Here is an 18,505-nt window from a genome sequence, read left to right as displayed (position 1 = left end):
CCCACAGACTGTCTTAGAAGTGGTTTTCTAGTAAATCATTAAAATCTAAATACTTTTTTAAAGTTTTAATATCACGAAGTCCTGAAATATTAATGAAAGATAAAGTAATTTTACTACCTTTTCTAAATTACATTTCATAAATGTAAGATATTAGATAAATAAAATTGTAACGGAGAAGAGCTTTCACCAAAGCATTTTAAGCCATCACAGAATGGATGTATTAAGTTATCATTATCTTTTATGGCCACTCCTATAACATAAGCAGGCCGCAGAAAACAGAGAATGGGAAGTGTCTTATTTCAGATCCTCTTAGCAGTTACACAGATTACTTGCTATTTAAAGCACATCAAGAATTTAGTCTCTGTCCTGACTCAGTTTAGTACAGAAATCCATTGACTGCTCCTAAGAACATTCCATCTCATCAGTATTGGCAAAGACTTGATTCCCAGCTTCTTGGGCACACAGGTAAAGCTACTTTTCCTAATCTCCCTTACAATTAGATGTGACTAAGTACTCAAAAGTAAAATGTAAGAAGAGATTTAGATGCCATTTCTTTGCCTGATCCATAACAATCTTCCATTTATCCACCTTCTCCCTCTCCTGCCCCTACTCTTCCCCTTTTCCTGGTTTGATAAAAACAAGCATAAAGACCTTGGAAGCCATGAATCAAAGACTGCAGAGCTACCTAATGGAAGAAGCCTGGAGTTCTAAATAACTATTTGAGAGGCCACCTACCTTGCAGAAACACCCTCCTTGGACAGTCAGGTGAGCAAAAATCTACTTCTACCTTGCTAATTCACTGAGGTTTTGAGGGGTTGTAACAGCATCTAGTAATCATCCTAATAGATATAATCAGTTACTCAAAAAACTAAGGATAAACCATTTCACAACTCTTGGTGTCACTACTGAGCAGCAAGACAGCATCGAATCCACTGATTGCATCTTTTCTCAACCCCCTTTTACCACTCCCAGGTGTACTGTTTGCAAGACTTTGACTCAGTAGACATGTAAACTGGTGAAGAAAGAAAGAAATGACCAATAGATACATGAAAATTGCTCGACATTACTAATTATCAGGTAAATATAAATTAAAACCACATTAAATGGCTACAATTTAAATAGCCAGCAATACCAAGTAACAGTGAGGATTAGAGCAACTAGAACACTCTTACAATGTTGGTGATTATAATAAATTGTTCAACCATTTTGGAAAACTCTTTGGCTGTTTCTACTAAAATTAAATACATACCTACCTATGATCCAGCAATTCTACTCCTAGGTACATGCTTAAGAGAACTGAGTGCTTATGTTCACCAAAAGACTTGTAGAAGAATATCCATAGGAACCTTATTTATAATAGTAAAAAAAAAAAAAAAAAAAAAACTGGAAACAACCCAAATGCCCCTCAATAAGAAACTGGAAAAATGATTTGTAGTATACTCACATGACAGAATACCAGACAATAAGAACTACTGAAACACAAAATATGGATGAATCTCACAAGTATTATGTTGAACAAAAGCCAAACACAAAAGAGGCCTAACTCTATGATTCCATTTATATGAATTTCAAGAACAAATCTAATTTATATTGATAAAAATCAGAATAGTGGTTACCTCTAGACAAGGGAGTTGAATGGAAAAGAACAAGAGAGTAATAGAAATGTTACCCATTCTGATTTGCACGAAGGTTATAAGTATACAAAGGTAAAAATTTAAAAAACAAAACAAAAACAAAGGTAAAAATAAATACACTAACAATTTGTGCATTCTGTAATATGTACATCTTATTTCATACGAAAAAAATTATTAAAGTTACCTTGTCCTAGAGCACACAGTAAGAGGTTGAGCTGGGATTCAAACTTAGGGCAATTGGAGTCTTCTGACTAGAGTAGGGTTCACTTTCCTATCCAATTATATACAGAGATGAGAAAACTACAGGAAGACTATTACTTAGTTTAAACATGTAATTAGTATCACTCTTTCTACGTATTTTATTCATAATATCCATATTATGATAAATTGTACTTATTTTGGCACCAAAACATTTTTTCTTCAAGTGCTGGTTTTAACTTTGTGACACTATAGCAACAGTAATTCTGTTTATGTAATTGAAATGAATTATTGGAATCAAACTTTCCACCATCCCAGATGACTAATAACATAATAATTTAGCTGAAGAACAAACATGTTAAGATGAAATTGTCAGCACCTGCACTACATTTAACTGGCACGAATGAGTTTGCTGATTAGCATGTGTAGACTATCACGAATAAATCTCCAGTGGTGGAACATCCTAAGACTGATGAAATAATGGATACACTAGAGAAATAGCAAGATGCCAAAATGGTCCATTAACAAGCATCACTCATGCCTGTGTGATATTTGTAAGTGGTTCAATCACTACAGTTGCAAATGTGATCTGACTTGTTTCTCAAGAATCACTTATCTATTGAACATTGATAAATCAGCTAATTCAATAATAGAATAAGACCTTAACATACAAGTGCACCAGCATTCAGCTATGATACCCTGCATCCTTACACAAGGCGGCGTCTTTTTTTTCTTTTTCTTTTTTTGGAGAGGGCACCTAAAAGATGAGCTGCCTCTTTAAAAATATTTTATTGTAACTGCATGCAATATGTGACCTCTTCATCAGATGAACATAGAGAAAAATCCAATTACTGTCTTTCTTTTATATAAAAGCAAACTGAGTCCTAAAGCAGATCACTGATAGTGCTAGGCAGCACACAAGTCAAAAAATAAACCATAACACTGCTCCAACTAGTTCTTTATTATGAAGCATCATGCCTACCTTGTTATACAGAAGTTTCTCTTCTATAAAATAAAAAATTTTGTGTATTTTAAACTGTTTTTATTTCCATTAAGAATTTATTCCCCAACATGGTAACCTCTCTCTCAAAAATAAGGATAAAATCAAGTTAAACAGATATATCCAAGACTTTGGGATAATTAATAAGTTCATATATTCGAAGGGGAGGAAAAAATGGGTTTTGTTCCTGAATGGTGAAGAAGAATCCTACAAACATATGAAACTTCAAATCCAGAAAACACTAACTGATGGAGAAAAAAAAAAAAATTTCAAGGAACTCTCACATGCAAAATCCCCCACAGAAGAGTAAATTCCAATGCCCTACACTTTGACGATTTAACAGTTTCCTAAATCATAACAAAAGAATTAATGAATCATTTAGTAAAGGATTAACCTGAATTGCCAGATCCCAAACTCCAGGACAAATCATTTGCTCACTTCTATTTCCAGCATCTGCAGTGTCCTGACACACTAATGCTGTTGTCCCTCATCCTCTCTTGACATGGAATTCCTCATGGCACCACCAACCGTCTCTAAAGCAGCATTTAACCTTCAGTTATCGGGCCCTTTTGCTAGGTCTAGGAATGGATTTTACAGAGGTTGATAAATCCTGAGATTTTATGTAAAACTTGGGTCTACAATTTATGTGATCCAAAATGATTAGGAACTGCGATTCTGAAGGGAGAGCCTGAGGAAAACCCGCGGTGCCAGCCCACGACGCATGCCCCGCACTCACCTGGATGCGGCCAGCCCGAGCTCCTGGCAGCAAGGACCTCTTCCTAGCTGCCCATCCCAGTCCCGCAGGTGCCACGAGGCCGACCTCCAGCTCCGCCCCCGTGAAGGCTCCCTCCGCCCCGCGTCCTCACTAGCAGTCATTCCTGGCCAGCCGCGGAGCGAGCGCTGCCAGGCCGGGGAGAGCCGAAGGATCGCCGAAGTATCACCGAAGGATCACCGGGTTGGAGCCGCCCCCTGGGGGCCTTCTCCACGAGCCTGCCTGCCGGGACGCAGGCTGAAGCCGCTTCCCAGCACGGGCGGCTTCAGACTGTCCACGGCCGCACACAACCGTCTGACTGCCGAGGCTCGGCTCTCTGCTGACCAAATAGTGAAAGAGCCTTTCCTAATCGCCAGGGCATCGAGACATAATGCGACTCTATTCTGAACTTTTACAAAGGCAGAACTAAGTTCGGCGTGGGGCACGGTGGGGAAACCTAAACCCAACGATGAACTTAAGCAGCCTCTCCCAACCACAGCATCATGCGTGCTGTTGTGCCGCTGAAATTTTAATATGACCATTTGCGACATATTTAAAAAATCTATGAAAACCACACAAACCAAACAAAATGAAAAGTTGTCTTCTCCCAAATTAGAGGCCCAATTAAGAGATTACACAAACAGCGCAGTGTAAAGCTAGGAGAAAGGTGGAAGGGATAAACTTCTGATCAATGCTGCTGCCCTATAAAGAAATGTTATCAATGCTGAACAATTAAATCAGAAAACCATGACTACTCTACCCCAAGACCCTAGGGACAGATGGAGTAAGCAGGTCAGTTACTCTGTATGAAATCAGGACCACACTTCACCTTCTTTGCTAACATCACCATTATTCCCAAAACTTCACTTGTGGAGCTGATGCTTCATATTCCACGTTCTGAAATTCTCACTTTAACTTGAGTGAGAACTTTTGCCTCATTAAATGTAAAAGAATTCAAGGGAAGAAAAGCTAGCTTTTTTTATTCATATCTCGACCTATGCCTTCTCTTGACAGCAGGCCTGGATAAGCAGAGTTAAAGAGCAAGGAGGGCACTAGACTCTGGGTGCTGGGGAGAAAGACACAAAAATGAGGCAGACTGCTGAATTTGACTAAAGCTTCCATTCAATGTAAGTACAAGTTATAAGTTGATAAAGCTTAAGATTTCTGATGCCAAACATCAGGAAAACAAATGCTCACTGTAAAAAATTATTTCTTAGGTTAAATTCCAGGGATTAAACAAGTATTAATGAAGCAGAAGATGCACTATTTAAGCAACATACGGAAAAATAAAAGAGAATAAGACAGCTCTTGAAAATAAAATTGCTTTAAAAAATTACAAAAGGGTTTAAAGATAGGGAGTATTCAACCAGAACATAGCAAGCACAAAGGTGAAAAAAACATGAAAGATAGGAGATTTAGGGACTAATTCTACAGTTCCAGCATCTGATTAATAGAAGTTCCATAAAAAGAGAACAGAGAAAACTTAGGAAAAATTAGCAAAGAAATAATATAACACACTCCCAGAGCCAGAAAAACATGATCTGAAAAGCATACCAGTACTCACCAGAATTAAAAGGTCCACATCTTCTGTGATCTTGCTTCCAAAGAACACTAACTTTGAACCCAGAAAGGTAATAACATAATAAGAAGGGCATATTTATTCTCCCGACGAGAAAAAAGACAATCAACCTACAGAGTAAATAAACAAATTGCTCAAAAGGAGTATGGTCCAAAGTCAAAGCAAATTGGTATGTGGAATGGTTTTGGTTAATTTTCATTTTACCCTCACATTTATAATATAATTTTTCTCCCTAGAAACATAGAGGTTACAAAATTGGAAAAATAGTAAAGATAATCAGGCTATATTAATTGGCCCATCAGAAAACAATAGTTATATAAGGTAAATCCTGTCTATTGATTCCAATTTTAGAATTGACCTGTAGATATAACAAGGGAGATTTTTTTTTATAGAATAGAATGCAAATATTATCTTTGGAAAAGTAAATGTATAGTTTACAGATGTTGCAGTGTAAAAACAGAATGTAAAAAGGAAAAGGGTGCCTTTACTATCACCTCACAAAGTATACTTCTAACTATGTTAAAGTTACCGATTTTTTTTTCTTCTTTTACTTTCTCTTTTTATTGTATCTACTCTAAGATGATGAATGCTGACTAAATATTCTGTGGTAATCGTTTCACAATACAATGTAAGCCAAACCATTATGTTGTTCATTATGATGTATGTCGATTACACAGTGATGTGTGTCAATTATATTTCAATGAAACTGAAAAAAAATAAGTTACCAAAGAGTGAGGTGACAGAAGTCTAAATTTGGTGAGAGAAAAACAAAATATATGATGGCAATCATCATAAATGATGAAAAAAGGTATTTGTGGGATATGGAATAGCAATTTAGAAAGGGAGAGGCAGCAGAATATTGCTTTCTACTATAAACCCTTCTACAGCATTTTATTTTCTAATCATATGTGTATCTGTTACTTTGATTTTTTTTAACAGAAATTATTCAACTCTATACCTAGGAATCAGGAAAGTAACTGAACACTGGGGCATTTACAATTGGCTTGTGACGATGGCAGGATTACATATAATTTTCTTTCCCTTTTTACATATGATTTAGTAATGCTATTGTGGTAAATCTTAAAAATAAAGCAAATTCAATAAAAAATGTAAGGCAGTCAGGCTATGACCACGAAACTCTTTGAGGTAATGAAGAAAAAAGGACGGAAATGATCTATAAATGCACTTTGTAAACAAAACAAATTGGAAGGGACAATTAAGACTTACAAACAACTATGCAAACACCTTCATTCATTTAACCCTTCCCAGAAGGGAGATTAACAGTTCAAGTTAGATATTTCCTGTATTTTTATTAATTGAACTTCCCTTTTTGAGTTGTCCGTTCTTTACGAATTTGTCTATTGGAATCTACATACCCACATATAAAGAACTACACACTGGTAATTTACTGTAGCCACAGTAATATTTTTCCTTGCTTACTGTTTGCCCTTTTGATATAAGCAACTAATTCTTTTGTGATCAAATCTGTTCATTGTTTCTTTTGTGATTTCCATCCTTTGAGCTTAATGTCAACTCTCATTCCCAATTCAAAGGTTTAATATTTAGCTGGATTTTTGTAGTTGTAATTTTTTATATAATTCACATAGAAATGATTTTGAATATGGCATGGGGTGGGCATCTAACTAGTTATCCTAACAAAATCTGTTGAACATTCCTCTTTTCATATGTGATGCTTCATTTATTAACCAAATTCCTACAAGACATTTATGCTGGTGATATGTTGCTTGAATTTTTTTAAGTGAAAAATAACATATACTTGAAACTGATTATTTTTGTCCCCTAATATTTACATCTCACTTGTTTTATTTCCTAGTGTTTTGATTCATTCATTTAATGATTTATTAAGAATTTCTAGGGGAGAGGGTATAGCTCAAGTGGTAGAGTACATGCTTAGCACACAGAGGTCCTGGGTTCAATCCCCAGTACCTCCTCTATAAAGTAAAATAAATAAACCTAATTACCTCTCCCTACCAAAAAAAAAGTTTAAAAAAAGTTAATAATTTCTTACATTCCAGACATAGTAAGGTTAAGATATATAAATGAAAGAAAAGAGTTCCTTACCTCAGTATTAAAATACCAAAAAACTAATATGGTAAGAATGAACAGCACTGTTTTTTGTTGATATAGTTTGAGCTCAAAGAACGATTTTCATTATTACATCTGTGTATTAATGCATATTATACATATTACTTTATATAAGACCTTTTGTTCACTTCATTCATTTCACAAGACTCAATAAGATAAAATTCCAAAGGCAGAAATTGAGAACTATGTATATGTAACAAGAAAAATTAAAAGTGCTGTCATAAAACTTAGGGGGCAAAGTGTTTCCATCCTTTATTTTCAAGGAAAGTCTGTATATATAAAAACAAACATTTGTGTCATTAAGCTCACATTGCAAACATTTAACCATTTTCATCATATATCTGATGATCTACAATCAAAATTACTTTAAAAAGCTTGTCTTTTACTATTTGTGTCATGAAAACCATGTCATCACATTTCAGTGACACACTATTGCTTTTAAGTAAAAATGAGACCCAATAATTTTTAACCAAAAGTGTATCCTATATCCTATTTATTATAGGATCAACAAACAGTATACTACAACATAGCATTTAGACAGGAATTATGTCTAAAACCCCTGAAGAATACACTAGAAATAAGCACGACGTTTAGAATGCTTTAATCTTTCTGGTTAACACCATTTTTATCAGTAACTGCAACACTGTAACTTTTAGCATTACACATAACTAGTCAGTAAGGATTTTTTTAAGGGTGGGAGTAAGAACAGAAGGACAGGAGATAGAAGAGTGTCAGCTTCACACTTCTGTTAAAAACTCAAAAATCAAAACTATTTTCTTCTCTGCATCAAAACTGTACCACAAACTTGAAGGTTCTTTCAGCCTTAATCCCATGACTCATCATCTACTGGATTGGGAGCTTGTGAAGAAGAAAACCCTGCTGTGTTCAAAGAGCTCTTGCCCTGGAAATTCTTAAAAAAAAAAAAAAAAAAAAAAAAAAGAAAGAAAAGAAACAAACAAACATACATTTAATTTTATACAGTTTTGAAGTTACATTGTCCAGACTGAGAGCAGGGATTCAAGCTTTCTACTATGTCTTTCCTAAATATATATATAATTTCATTCTCACTGAATCCAATCCATTTGATAAACAGGCCCATATCAACCTGGGAAGTCTAAATTGCACAGAATATTTCAAGAAAAAACTTTTTTAAGCCAATACTTTTGGCAAGTGAAAAATGACTCTCCTTTTCAGTGAATAAGCATAAATATTTAATGACTAGTATGTTCACTGTATCTGTATAAGTGATGTTGCCTATAAACTGACATCATAGAAAAGATATGCAACTCATATCTCTATTATTTTATCTTACTTAATAATGTGGTCAGAATAAATTTAAAAAAAAAAGCATTCCTACAGAAAGCTCCAAAGATCTCAAATTGGAGTTTAAAATGCCAGCAAAATTGGGAAAAGAAGGTGTTTGAGCATAAATTTCAAATTCTTCAAACTTTAAGACCAAAACTATATATGTACATGAAATTTTCAGAGAAATATTAAAGTAATCTTCTAGGTATGAAAATAATGGCTTAGATAAATTATTCAATGTTATAGTTACTTCACAATATTAAGCACAACATTTACAGAGAGTAAAAACTAAAACTGAGTTCTGAGTTTTTCCCCTTAACTAACCTTTCTAGTATCAACTGATGCAAACACATTTCCTCTTGAACTACCACTGAAGCCGGGAACATATGTACTAAAGGCAATTTCTTCCAACCATGCAGGAACATCTTGTTGAGCCTTCAAAAAAAAAAATTAACTTCATATACAACATACATAAAGTCTCAGAGATGAAGAGTTTACTTTTCCTAAATATACATATGTATAGAATGTCTTTCAATAAAAGAACACTATCCATTCAGTTTTAAAAATTAAAAACTTACATCTGACAGTACTTTAACTAGAGGCTGTGCTAAATGGTTATCTGATTCAGGATCAAAAAAGGAAATGGCTCTGCCAGTATTTCCACAACGACCAGTACGCCCAATTCGATGAACATATTCATCAATGGTAGAAGGAAGATCAAAATTGATAACATGTTGAACATTTTCAATATCCAGCCCTCGAGCAGCTACTGAAGTAGCAACAAGAACTGGGCACTTTCCACAGCGGAAATCTCCAAGAGCTTGCTCTCGCTCTCTCTGTTCTCGATCACTTGAAAGAAAAGAAAGCATGTATTAGGGCAGCTCTTAAGAATATTTTTAAGGAGATCCATTAAAGTTCAACATATAAATTTCTTTTTAATAACAGTAAAAACAGCAGCATTTAACATGAATGTCTACTTCTTACATAACAAGTATTATACCAATCCCTTTCAAGTCATCACTTAATTTAATTCTCACAATAATACTTTGTGGTTAGGACAATTATTCCCATATGCAGATGAGGTAAGGTAACAGCTAACACATGGAGTCAAAATACAAACTCAAATATAACAAACATCAAATTTCACCTATTAATATTGATCTCTTTCTAGTCTTGACAAAATATAGCTACTTGATCAATCAGAATGCTTTCTCAAAAATAACTTTAAAAATTTTTAAGTATTTTTAAAAAGTATCTCTGAATTCTACATATTCACTGATTAATATTTTAGATCCACTAGTAAAGTGCCAATGAAGTTGTGTTTATATGACACTTTTAAGGACTCCAATAAAAAAAAAAAGGGTCAGGCATCAGGAAGATTAGAAACACCTGGATCTAAGGATCAGAGAGAGAGCCTTAAGTAAGATCTCTTGAGAAGTTAACACTCCTCATAATGTGGAGTCTAAGATATACCTTTAACTCACCCATCCCCACCACTTGCTTCTTATAAAAATTTAAAATGAGGGTGAAGAGTAAGTTTAGATCTTGAGAATTCTGAATCCTAATTCTAGGATTTTATATTACTTAAGTATATTGACATTTCTTAACAAATGACAAATAGAAATCACCTCCTTACTAAGTCACCTCCTTACTAGGAAATCATACCAATCTACTCACCCATGAATACTTGTTGTTGATATTTTTTCTTGACAAAGAAAAGTGGCAATAAAATCTGCTTTTTTCTTAGTTTCAACAAAGACCATAGTTCTTTCATCACCTACAAAACAAGAAAACAATGATTTAACATTCAAACTACAAAATTAGGGGAAGGAAACAAAAGGGTAGGGTGAATAGGAAACTATCTCATTCACCACTGCATACCCAGGACCCAGACCTGGTAGGTAACGCACATCTTCTCTGAATGAATGGATGTCAAAGAAACAAGGATTTTCCCCTACTTTAGGACTGAAAAAATCAGTTAGCCCTCTGCCCTCCTATGCCAATCAAGAAGTAGAGACTTAGAGAAAGATAAATGCTAACTACCTGCCAACTATAAGCAGTTTCAAATTTGTCTCAGGCCCTTCACTTCCCTCTCTATAAATGTTTGTTCTTTACCTCCCAAGATCATCCAATTTTTATTTCAACCTTGACTGCCAGAGGTATTCATATATATGATAGAAAATTAAATAACTATCCCAGGGTCTTAATGCATTAAAGAATATTTACTTGTTAGCTTATTTAATTGGTTGAAATTCAAGCATGAGCCAGGGATTTCTCCACACAAGGAACTTTTCTATAAAATGACAGAGAGGAAAGATGATAATTTATAGCCTTAATGGAAGGAATGAAGAAGGTATTACTGTTCATAATCCCACTCCCTCATGTCCCAACAGCTGGCTTCACTTATTCAACAAATATTCAGTGCCTAGTAGATGCCAGTAACTATCCTAGATGTTGAAAACACAGCAATAAAACAAAGCCGCACACTCACTGTGGGGAGGCAAATAATAAACAAGTAACATGCATTAAGTCCTAAAAAAGAAAAAACTAGCAGAATAAAGGGCCCATGTGGATTACTTTAGATGTACCCTCTCTAATTAGATGACATTTGAGTAGAGATAATACTAAAATAAGATAGTAAACTATTCAGATATCTGAGGAAAGATATTACAAGGCTGAAGGAAGAACAAATATAATGGCTCCAAGGCGTGGGTGTTCTTGATGTGCTCAAAAGAAAAAAAGAAAAAGAAAAACAGAAACAGAAAAGAGGTCCCATCCCCATGTGGTTTCTATGTCCTGGGCAGAGGGAACATCAAGAGCAAAAGCAGTGGGACAGTGAGGCAGAACCATGCCTAGTATGTGTAAGGAACACTAGTGAGCGAAGTGTGGCCAGAGTGGGTGAGCCACGGAGAGCAGTAGGAGAAGAAGACAGAGGTATGGGAGGCCGTCACATGAAGGGCCTTGAGAACCATTGCAAGAACTTTACTTTGAGAAAGGAAGTCACTGGGTTTGGAGCAAAGAAGTGGAAAGTTCTGATCTTTGTTTTAACTTAGCAGCTGATGGATTGTGATATAGTTTGATACCAGAAAAGAGAATTTTGCTCACAGATCAGATGTGTAAGCTGGAGAAAGAAATCAAGGATGACTCAGATTTTGTGTCTGAGGAACTGGAAGAATAGATCTAACATTAATGGAGTTAGGAGGACTCAAGAAAGGAAGGTTTAGAGGTAATATTTAATTAAATCTCAGGCAACTATTAGACAACCAGGTAGGAAATCAAAAGGGCAACTGATCCCTATATCCTAGAGACATAGTCATTTTATTTATTAGAGAGTAATGGTGTTACGTTTTATCAAAAATTACTTTTCAACAGTTTTGGAGGTCATTCAGTATGCTCAATGACAAAACTGATTTATCCTACAGAGTCAGGTATCTAATACTACTGTGCAACTTAAGCCCTGATCTCATCTTTTCTCAGTTCCCAGTGCAAATCCCAAATAGTAATACAAATTTAACTCCACTGACACCTCCTCTAGTTTTTTCCCTCTCTACTGGTTTTGTATTTTGTTGTTGTTGTTGTTGTTCAGACAATAAGCTATAATTGCAAATTTAGTTTTACAATCAGATCATTTGGAGATCTTTGTAAGTGGATTTGTGAATAGCTACCTAATTTGTTGGGTGAGAAATAATAGAGAATTTCATCTTGTTAGTCTTTTTTTTTTTTTTTTTTTTTTTGTCTATTAGTCCACTGTTAACTAAAATCAACTTAGAATCTAAAAAGAATTCTAGCTTGGATAGCTAGATTGTAATTGTTTTTATTTCTATGTTCACTCTTGATCTGGGGCTAAAGTGGCAGAACTGAAGCTTCTAAGTTCTTTATGTGTCTAATTCAGAAAGGGCTTTATCCATCACTATGTATAATCATATTAATACCCTAAGGAGAGAATTAACAAATTAAATTATAATGTCTCTTAAATCAAAGGAGCTCAATCCTGATTTTACAAGATAAATAGAAAAATAATTTTAGAGATAAATATTTCTAAAATTCCTGAAAAATAAAGAAACTGAACTTGTACTACTTTAACTATATTAAACTTTAAAAAGGTCATCCTATAGGAAATAAAGCAGAAATATTTTAAGATTCCAAGTTCACACAATTAAGTGAACTCTTCAATAACCAAGACTAAAAACTTTGGTTTAAAAAAACACCCATGTCTTTTCTCCAGTGTATCAGTGTTAAGTACAATACAAACATGTATCTTATTTCACTCGGGTTTTTCTTAACACATAGAGACTTGTCAGTCAAATTAACTAATATTCTCCATAATGTTTAAGAGCACAACAATGTAAATCTGTGTTCAACAGTATCTACCATTTTATATGCTGTCATATTGAAGATAATTTCCAAGATCTTTGGCATTAGGTAACTTAAAACAGTAAACTAGGTTGAATTAATTAATGGATAATCACTAAACGTAGAATTCTCAAACATTAATTACTGAACATAGGTTTATGTCCTTTTGCTTGTCACTTTTCATATACTATAGAGAGGCAATACTTTTGAGTCATGTTAACGAACTTACTCATTTTTGCTACTTTAACAAAGTGTAAAAGGATCTATGTGTGGTATAGAAGGTAGTACAGGAAGTTTACAAGCTCTGATAGCTACAATGTTTGTGTATGACATGTCTCAACTGTCCATCCCTGCCTCTAGTTTCTTCTAAGAAATAGAAATTACAATAGTTAAAAGCCATAATTAACATAAGTGGTGGAGACTACACTACGAGTAATAATGATTAAGAAATACAAACCGTACATGTTTTTGTCTTTCACGGAAAGAAAGAGTAATTCTTCCCTAAAGTGGTAGTTCTCAAAATTTTGGTCTGTGATCCCTCTAAACTCTTAAAAAGTTACCAACAATCCCAAAGAATTTTCAGTTATGTAAGTTATAATTATTGCTATTTACCATATTAAAAACTAAAACCAAGAAAAAATTTAGATATTTACTTGAATATATTGCATGTCAAAATAATTGTAGTATAATCATGAAAACTGTTTTTTACCTCACAGATTCCTCTCAAGGGTATTAGGGACCCTGAGGAGGATTCATTTAGTACTAAGTGTTGGTTTGCTCTAGAGTTGAAGCACAAAGGAGGACAAAACTTGGAAACTGAATTTTATATGCATTGATTTATAATATGAGTCTTAAAAGAAGCTATGAAATGTGTTAAAATTTTAGCAAAATTCAATCAATTTGGATGGAACTATTTTTTGATTTACTATTTAATCCCTTTAAACACAAAATGAAAAGTTATTCTTTCTCTTCCCTGTAATCAGCCTAAGTAGCAGAGAATCTGTTGATTTTATTGTCTTTGGTTATTTATAAAAGAGCTATCATTCTTTACAATCATGTTACCTTCTTCATTTATTTTTTAATGCTTGTCACTTCAATTAAATTGATAACTAAATACTGCTTCTCAGATACCAATAATCCTACACTAATCAAATATTTAACTCTTCTCTGAAAAATTTTGACTTTGTCATCTTAAGATCAGACCTTAAATTTAGAAAAAGAAATCCACCTAAACTACTTTGAGATTTCCCAGAGAACCCCAGGAAAAGGACAGATGTTTTTAAGTTTACCTTATAAAAGAGAGGCTAAAATTAATTAGGCATGTTTGATGTGTTACTACTTTCAAGAGTTGCGAGGTAAGAGCTGTTAAATCAGAAGAGACATTAAAATTTCCCTGGGTTAAAAATGCATAGGTAAGATGTTATTAGTACATTTCAAAAATGTATACTTCATAGGAAGTCCCTGGAATTGTGTAAATTTTCTTGCTATTCATAATTTTTTAACCTTGAGAAAAACTGAACAGAACACTTATGAAACAACTCTGTAGTGTTTTTCTGGGTTTATCAGAGGCCTGAAGGTATACTGCCTGATACTAATGTTGCCAGTCATAATTTAACTTTTTATGTAACATGTTTATTGGGCTACAATATTACTTCTTTCTTAATTTGAATCTAGATTCGGTGGTTCTAAACTGGGATGTACACTAGACTTACACATGGCATTTTGTAAAAATACAGATCACTAGATCCTATTCTATGCTTACTAAATCTATGTACTGGATATTCCTGGTATGAAAAATTATGTCTATCCATTTTCATAAATCAGATGTAACATATAACATTCTCTTTGAAAACAGGCTCAATCACCATTAAGGCATTTTGTATATAATTTTTTTGGAATGACTATTACCTTTATTTTGCATGCCATAAGAAAAACCAAATTTCCTTATTAGTAGCATTATTCTTACTATGAACCCTCATCAGATCTTCCCCATTTAACAATTATCAGTAATAGCCACAATCATTCAGTCACTGTCAACTACAAATAGCTTTTGTTTTTGTTTTGATACTTGCCCAAAGATTGTGCTATAAACTATAGATTAGAGTTTCTATCTTCAACAAAGGACAGACTCCAAGCCTTGTGGAAAAGGACCATTCTAGGCACTTCAAACTATTGATACCTCAAAGAATAGTCTTGGGTAGAAGACTGTAAGCTGATATTTTTGACAACTTGCAAACATCATTAGATTGAGTATGATTTCTAGGACTAGTCCAGAAGCAGATAGAATCATGAAAGCAGACTGTTCACAGATCCAGTGAAACAAGAATTAATTACATAAAACATCTGAGGAAACTCAGAAGAGAGGAATGCTTTCAAACTTCCAGGCACTGCAGACGAAATATATGGTAAACACTGTTTCTTAGACTTAGTTTCCTATTCTTCAGAGGCCTTTAAAAGTTCAGTCTCAGATTTCTTATGAAAATGTCTAGAAAGAAGATAATTTTGTAACTTTAGAATAGTTATTTAATACCGTATGGATCTACATTTGAAAAACAAACTCAAGGAGGCCATATTGATAAGGAACAGTCCTGCTGCACCTACGCAAACAGGACAAACATAGTGAGACCAACCTCTCGTGATTAAGAACAATCTCTGAGATTATTGTGATCATGCAGGGGAGATAGGCTGTCAGAAAAAACTGCTGAGGACTTTGAAATGAGCAAATATGATTACTATCTAGCATACCCTTCAGGGTTGTCTGTGCCTTTTACTGTATTTCTTTTATACCTCTATTGCCAAATGACAGCAATGCAAATGATTCTTATCAATAAAAATACAAATGAAAATTTCCCCTCAAATATAATTGATTATTGCTTTGTGGATATTGACCATTTTTACATTTATCTGTAAATTTATCTTAGCCATCTGATATCCTACACATATATATGTTCTTTGAATTCTCCTTTGAACTGGCAATAACATCTTTCTAGTTCTCTTTGTAATTAATGAGCTCAATAAAATCTTTAACACCTGGTCATTTAAAATTATGAAAAAGGCAGTTGGTTATACTACCATGAAATAATGAAATGCCCATGCATTTTAAAGGCAGAAGGGGAAAGTTAGCAGATTTAAATTAAAGATTAGACAATGAGATAAATTATATGAATAAAAATATGTAAAATGTGAGGATATATTGGGTAACTATTCCATGCAAAGTGAAAAAAAGAATACAATAATGAACTCTAAACTACAAAACATTTAACAGTTAAAAAAATATAGAAGTATACCAATAGTGCTTATACAATGACCTCAAAGTTTTCTCAGAGGGAAAACATCACTTCTGAAAAACTCTCTTCATTAGGATTATTCTCAAACTTTATTCCACAAATTTATGTATTAAAAATCTTAAAGTGATCATACTAGAAATGTGCTCAAATTTGAGCAAAACTGTAGATTGCTTATCTCTTCTGCATTTGGGGCTTCAATTTATACTGAGCAAGTTACTTGATCTCTCTGTATTTCAGTGTCCTCATCCTTAAAATGGGGATAACAAAGCCCACCTCAGAAGGTTGTCTGGAGAATTAAATGAGTTAACAATGCATGTAAAACAATCAAAACAGTATGCGGCCTGTAGCAGTTGCTATGCTTATTTTGTACACCAGAGTATATGTTATGAAACATACAATGAAGTAAACTAACATTTCTCAAACTCAAGATGAGTATTTGGTTTTGAAAAGTTTTTTTTATTTTAATAAAACTCAGTAAACTCTTAAAAAGTGACTTCTAAATCAACATTTTTCCCCCCTGGAAATTAGAGAGATTTCTGCCTTCTTATTCCCCAATCCCAACACTGACATTCCAACCAAAACAGATTTACTAAAATGGAGGAGGAGGGGAATGTATCCATGTAAGTACTCTTAGCCTGTGTGATGACAAAAAAAAGTCTTAAAATGGCCATATTAGATAATTTTATTTCCAGGCTCAAACTAAGGCTACCTCAATAAAACAAAGAAATACAACTTTCTAGAAAACTTGTGTGTTTTTTGGGGGGCGTGGGGGGTGGATTTCTCATTAACATTGTCAAGGGACAGAATTAGATCTTTCAAGTCCGTTCCAGCTCTTACATTCTTTGAATCTATGAATACAGGAAGACTTAGGAAGCAAAAACTGGGAACTAGAAATACAACAAAGATTTCACTTTTGGTAAACAGAGCTTGATGTAAAGATATGTTACTAATCCCTTCTATTTTTTTCTAAAACAAAAAAAATATGTATTTCTGCCGGAATAGTTTTTAGTCAAACACTGTTAAACAAAGTCTCAAATCTTTCCTATATTTAACATTTATGGAGAAGAATGAACTATACTGCTATATAATTCACACAGAAAACTGAGTCATAAAACCTTTTACAAAAAGAGCTTCAGAGAGGAAACAGTAATAACTTATTAAACTCATGCCCAAAATGCTTAATTTTTAAAGTAATTTCTGTAAAAACAAAAATTGTGACAAAAATAATTATATCAATGTAAGATACCTATGTTTCGTAGAATTTCGACAAGTTTTTCTCTTTTTGAGTACTGGCCAACTTGGAGAATGGTCTGCTGAACATCTCTACATGCTCCACCCACTTGTCCAACAGCAACAAACAAATAATTCGACTTTAAAAACTCCCCAGCCAACCTTGAAAGACAAAAGATTATTTCTTAACTTATCCTCTTCCATTAAAATTTATAATATTACTGAATTCCTACAAGTGTTGCTTCAGTATTAATAAGCCAGTGTATAACAGCTATAGTAAGAGAAGGTGGATACTTACATCATCCAGGTACAAGTTTCAAAGATCAGTATAAAAATATTAAGATATTGTAAAATACATACCAACTACGAGTGAAAAAGTCTGTCAAGTTATGAATAAGTAATTTCAAGTGGATGTGCTGGCCATGCAAAACTATATACAATGTGTATTAATAATAAAAATTAAACTGAAATAAGTATCAGACTACAACAAGCAGGAATTTATTAAAAACTGAAATGCAAGCCTATGACAAAAAGTCTGTTATTCACTCATCACTTTTATGTATGTTACTTCTAAGATTTGTTTCCTGAAAATATTAGTTGTTAAATTATTATCTTTCAAATGAACTATTTACAAGCAAAGCAGATCTTAGGTCAGTGCTTTTCATGTCATGACAAACATACAAAATGATGATATTTGTAGAGCATAACTGGGGAAAAAAAATGAGGCAAGAGGTGACAGGACTATGGGCTAGGCCCCACTAGGCTGCAGATGCTCACACCAAAGGTTGAGGTTATCAGCATCTTGACACACACACAACTAGAAAGCCCTGCTTTGGATCACCCAGAAACACAGGGTAGGGGAGAAGAGGAATTGCCAATTACAGAGCCAGTTTGGGAGGAGAAAAGGGGAGGTCATGCAGCAGTTTCTTATTTTCTAGCTGCCTCCTAGCATATCAAGAAAATAGTTCAAACTCAGCATATCCAGAATCTTAATAAATCACAATTGCTTCTTTCCCTTCACCTGCTCTCTTACCATAAAAGAAAAAAAAAAAAGAAGCTTCT

At 33.9% G+C, this 18,505-nt stretch overlaps 1 protein-coding gene across 1 annotated transcript in view; it reads right to left on the bottom strand.

Annotated features, from left to right (window-relative positions):
- Window positions 1–7,849: 7,849 nt before the first annotated feature.
- The window catches only part of DDX4 (DEAD-box helicase 4), a 57,745-nt gene continuing 47,089 nt past the window's right edge, over window positions 7,850–18,505 (bottom strand). The window contains exons 17-21 of the mRNA XM_031445273.2: window positions 17,460–17,605; window positions 10,251–10,350; window positions 9,152–9,422; window positions 8,898–9,008; window positions 7,850–8,178 (exon numbers count right to left, since the gene is read on the bottom strand). Of these exons, the coding sequence (XP_031301133.2) occupies window positions 8,092–8,178; window positions 8,898–9,008; window positions 9,152–9,422; window positions 10,251–10,350; window positions 17,460–17,605 (715 nt within the window). The 3' untranslated portion in view covers window positions 7,850–8,091. The remainder of the gene's footprint in view (window positions 8,179–8,897; window positions 9,009–9,151; window positions 9,423–10,250; window positions 10,351–17,459; window positions 17,606–18,505) is intronic.

Source organism: Camelus dromedarius, chromosome 3, assembly GCF_036321535.1.
Source record: "Camelus dromedarius isolate mCamDro1 chromosome 3, mCamDro1.pat, whole genome shotgun sequence".
Taxonomy (NCBI): Eukaryota; Metazoa; Chordata; class Mammalia; order Artiodactyla; family Camelidae; genus Camelus; species Camelus dromedarius.
This window is presented reverse-complemented; position numbering and strand designations above follow the sequence as displayed.